At 17.4% G+C, this 5,461-nt stretch overlaps 1 protein-coding gene across 1 annotated transcript in view; it reads right to left on the bottom strand.

The window, feature by feature from the left end:
- Nucleotides 1-753: 753 nt before the first annotated feature.
- Nucleotides 754-5,461, bottom strand: part of LOC102677081 (ectonucleoside triphosphate diphosphohydrolase 5) — a 15,249-nt gene continuing 10,541 nt past the window's right edge. Inside the window, exons 3-6 of the mRNA XM_006624366.2 lie at nt 4,865-4,879; nt 3,806-4,234; nt 1,552-1,728; nt 754-917 (exon numbers count right to left, since the gene is read on the bottom strand). Coding sequence (XP_006624429.2) covers nt 840-917; nt 1,552-1,728; nt 3,806-4,234; nt 4,865-4,879 — 699 coding nt within the window. The 3' untranslated portion in view covers nt 754-839. The remainder of the gene's footprint in view (nt 918-1,551; nt 1,729-3,805; nt 4,235-4,864; nt 4,880-5,461) is intronic.

Here is a 5,461-nt window from a genome sequence, read left to right as displayed (position 1 = left end):
AGATAAGAATTTCTATTGTAAAAAATGTTTTAATCATTTTTATAATTTCTTTATTTTATTCTAAAACGAAAAAAGATGAAAAAATTTTAATGCAATGATCTAATAAAAAATAAAATTGAATAAATTTTTAATTATTTTCAATATATGATAATATATTAATAAATTATTTTTAATAAATTATGAAACTCAATAAAATTACATAATACATAAATTATACAAAATTACATAATTACAGATTCATAAAAAGTAAAATCTAATTTGAGCAATTTAAGAAATATAATCTAATCTATTATTTCAATTTAAAATAATTGTATTAAAAAGAAATGAAAAAATAAAATTTATGTACAATTAATATTATTTATTATATATAAAAATTAATTTTTGCATCAGAAATTCTTAAAAAATTTATATATTTTTTTAAGATTTACTGTTTAATTATTAAATTAAATTAATTATTAAATATTATTATTAAAATTAAAATTATTATTTATCATAGTAAAAATAAATAATTCAATAAAATTTTTGAAAATTTTATACATTTTATATTAACATTGATTTGTGAATATATATATAAAATCTCTGGTTTATTTAAGATGTTCATTTTCTTTAAATACTGTTTGAAACAGAATGTTTAAAAAAATAATAAAAAATAATTAGTATAATACATCATTAGTTAAAAGGTTCAAATAACTTAACATATTATAACAAAAATAAAGAACATAAGTAAATTAATATTTTTTTAACTAAAACAAATAATTATATAGATAAAAAAAATTTATTAAATTTTTTTAATCTTATGTAAAAATATTTATAATTCCTTTTCCTATATTTTGGATGCGTTAAAGGCCATTTTGGATAATGTTGAATGCAGCTCCGAGAGCCCAACTTAATTCATGTCCATTGATCTTTTTATAAAGCTAATAAAAACAAATAATTATTATATATCATTTTAATAGTCTAGTGTATATAAAAAAATTAATGTATTAATATTAATGTCACTTCAAATTAATAAAAAATTTAAAAATATTTTACATGATAAATTTTAATATCCTTAAAATTATTTTATATATATATAAATTTCAAGAATTTTGAATATATTTGAATATATTTTTTTCTAAATATATACTAGAGTATATAGATAATGCGACATAAATCCCGCATTCCATCAAATTTTATAATATATTAATATATTTGTGAATATACTTTATATACTTTAGAAACTTGATGTTAAAGGTCAATACAGACGCAAAAATCTGTTGAAGTTTATTTATTAAATTATAATCTAAATTTACATTCAATAAAATAAAGGAGTAGAATTGATGCAGTATAATAAAGATAGAATCGTCTTATTTTATATCGCTTTGTGAAACACAAATTTCATTTATTTATAACTTAATAAATAAGTTTCAACTGACACTTTTTTAAACATAAACTTTTATGTTTATTTTGATCTAAAATCGATCCTCTACAACTATCTCATGAATATATTAAGAATCATGAATATATTAATATATTAATTTTATATCTATGATACTTAAGTTGTATTCTTACATAAAGTTTTGTAGTTGGATCCAGACCAAATCCATCACGAAGAAGAATATAAATAAATGTCAAATCGAGACAAGTGAAAGGTTGTTCAGTATTTGGATAATCACAAGCATCCATTGCTTGTTTCAGAAATGCACTTACTTGGATAATTCCACCAGAAAAAGGATCAACAAGACTTACCTGTGAAATATCAATAATACGAAATAAAATCTACAATTTCAATTTTTTATTAATTAATCAATTTTTATGAAGTTTATTATCTATTATATTTATTATCTTGATAAAATATCTTATCAATTTTATGAAGTTAAAAAAAATAAAATAAAATAAAATAAAATATTAAACAATTTTTCATTTAATTCATAATAAGTTTACGTTCATAGGACATCTTAATAAAATCTTATCAATTTTAAAAATAAAAAGAAACTAAGAAAAAACTAAAAACATAAAAATTTATATACAGAAATATTAAGGCTTATTTATTAAATTATAAGCAATTCATGTTTTCGTTAAATAAAAAAAGGCGGAGACAGCGCGACAGAACCATCAACTATATCTAAATTTAATCTAGCACAAAATTTAATTGCTTAATAAATTTCAATCGAACTTTATTTATTTTATATATTAATTTTTATTAAATTTATTTTAGCTTTCAGAAATATTAATTTTCCAAATATAATAATTAATAATAAAATAAAAAATAATTAATAATAAAATAAAAAATAATTATAAATATATATAATTATATATATCTATATATATCTTTATATAATTAAAAATATATTAAACAATTAATTATACAAAGAGTATAAAATATAAAATATATTTGTTTTATTTCACGTTTCGGAAATAATTCTAAATCAATATCTTTATTGATAATCAATCTTTTCTGCCACAGTTCGCAATAGTCATGGTATTTCATACGTTATTATATACGTTATGGCTATTAATTTCGTAATAATATTGATATGTATGTAATAAATTGCAAATGTTTACTTATGTGATTATTCAAGTTATTTTTATAATATTATAAGATAAGTATAAATACTTTGAATATCTTATAAATTATTTATTGTATTATAAAAAAATGTTTCACACAAAATTTTATAATGTAGATAAATAATTTGATATGAATATCTTTTTTGCAAATAGACATAATTTTATGAAAATTAATTTTGTTTTACACGAAATCACATATTTTTTAATATAACTTTTTATACTATTTTATATTAATTATTTTATATTAATTTTATATACTAATCAATAACATTTTTATTTCTTAAAAATCAATTAAATTATATTCTGAATCGTTACTAGCAAATTATTAATTTACAAGATATTTTAATTTGAAAACTATTGTACTATTGTATGAAAAAAATATGTAAAATAGAATCTTTCGATTCATATTTTTCTTGTTTTATTAAAATCAATTTAAAATATTTTGTAAACTCATAATTTTTTATAGCAAGAATTTTTATAGGAAAAAATCTATACATATACTTATTTGTAAAAAAAAATGATAACATCAAATTATATTACACAACTTTTATATAACAATAAATAATTTACGGTTTTTTTCGCTTATATATTAATGAAACATGAAATATGATTTAATGAAATATGAAACACATATATATAATTACATCTTTTAATAACTTCTTCTTTTTTTATTTATAATTATAATTAAAATAGGAAAAATCTATCATTTTTAATTATTTAAAAATTATTTGATTTACATATCATCTATACTAAATTGATTATAATCTGCATTCAATAAAAAATAATATAAGTTTTTATTTTAAAATCGATTATTTAATAATCAATTATCATAAGCTAATAGAAATATGATAATAATCTAATAGATAATATATATATAATATAAACTTCTGATAATTTTATTATTAATAAAAAAAAATATTTTTTGAAAATTTGAAGTTTTATATAACAATATATAATGCAATAATCTTATAAATAAATAACTTTTTTGTTAATATATCTAAAATTTTAGAAAAAATTAAAAAAATGAGAAGTATGTATGCATTTATGTACATATAAAGTAATATAAAAATATATAATGCAATAATCTTTGCATTATATAAAATTCTTATACTAAATAAAAAATATTGCTGTCGATCATATTTTTGTTTATATTTATAATATCATGTATGATATAATATATGATATTATGTTATCATACAGCATTATTTTTTTAATTCAAAACAGTAATTAATAATTATAATTTATATAATCTATTTACCTCGGTAGCACGATCAAAATAGTAAGAAAATGCATAGATCTCATGATCTTTTAAGCCTTCTGGTTTATTCTTAATTTTGCCAACATATTTTTCAATAATTTTTAAACATTCTGAGAAATTAACAATTGGCCTATCCACTTCTCCACCAGCAAAGTTTTGTATTTTTACCAGTTTATGAGTTCCATTTACAGGTCCTTTAACGAGATAATTAAATCCGCCATAATTCCATTCCGTCGAAACTATGGGATTTACACATTCAGATCGTACTTCTATTTTATTTTTTGGATTTACATTATCCAAGATCAATCCATGTGTTAGAATCTCCTTCCTTGCTGCCATAAGACCCAAGCCCAAGTAGCTATGCGTATAAACGCTCATGTTGTGACTGAAGATATTAACAGAGTATATATGTCCACCGAGTTTCTTTTCCTAAATAAATTTTAAATAAATTTTAATATATTTTTTTATTAGCAAAAAAATCATAAAAAATTATAAAATATATTATTTTATATATTTTTTTAATTTATTAATTATTTTTTTATTTTTATAAAAATAGTTACACTATGTACAATAAATAAGCATACGCATGAAATTATTTTTTAAATACGTATATAAAATTAAAAAAATGTCAATATCGATATAGTGTATTTTTAATTGAAATTATTGAAATATCTTCAAAGAAACTAAAAATAAAATGTTTTGACAAAAGTTGTTTGATATGAAGAGAACATAATGAGGTACAAATATTTTTTTATTTTTTTATAAAAATAATAGATTGCAGATTATAATTATTTGTAAATTTTTTAAATATCATTTTTTTATATTTTAATATACTATATTATAATATTGAATATTATTAATATATATATATATATACAATACAAAATATATTGTAGTATTGTATATTCCTTTTTATATAAATTTTAATGAAATACTATATGATAACATTTCATATGTTTTATAAAAAATATTTCGTTTTAAAATCATAAAATATTAGGTATTTAATAAAAGTTTATAGATTTTAGTTTTTATCTTCGACCACTTAAACTCTATACTTACAATTAGTCCATGCTGCTATTACGAATCAGATTATAAATTTATTAATAAAATTTGTTTTCCATGAAATTACTATTAATAGTTATCAATAGAATAATCGATAGAAATAATAAATTTCTATGAGATAGACAAATTTTTAAAATAATACAAATTATTTTAGATTATATTTATTAAAGTTTTTAATGTTTTGGAATAATAATAGGAAACAATACACGCGAAACAGTATAATTTTTAAATCTTTTTATGAAAATCATTATCTTATAGAAAAATCCATTATCAGTCAAGTATAATAAAAACAGAAATTGAAACTGAAAAAGAAAAAATTTTAATTTTTGTACTCAAAAAATATTCAATACAATTTTAAAAATTTAAGATAAAGTCATCCGGTTTCCAAAAAGTAGAATTCTATTATTTTCTTATTATATTATATTTTATTATATATTATATTCATGAATCTATTTTGAATATTATTTATCTCATGTTCTTTAATTTTAGTGGCAAACTAATTCATTCGTACAAAAAATATATTCATTATTTATCATTATTTACTGAACAAGAATTGCATTATTAATAATTCTTTGAAATATCTACAAAGAAAAA

The sequence above is a fragment of the Apis dorsata genome, unplaced genomic scaffold (genome assembly GCF_000469605.1).
Source record: "Apis dorsata unplaced genomic scaffold, Apis dorsata 1.3 scaffold_1054, whole genome shotgun sequence".
Lineage (NCBI taxonomy): Eukaryota > Metazoa > Arthropoda > Insecta > Hymenoptera > Apidae > Apis > Apis dorsata.
This window is presented reverse-complemented; position numbering and strand designations above follow the sequence as displayed.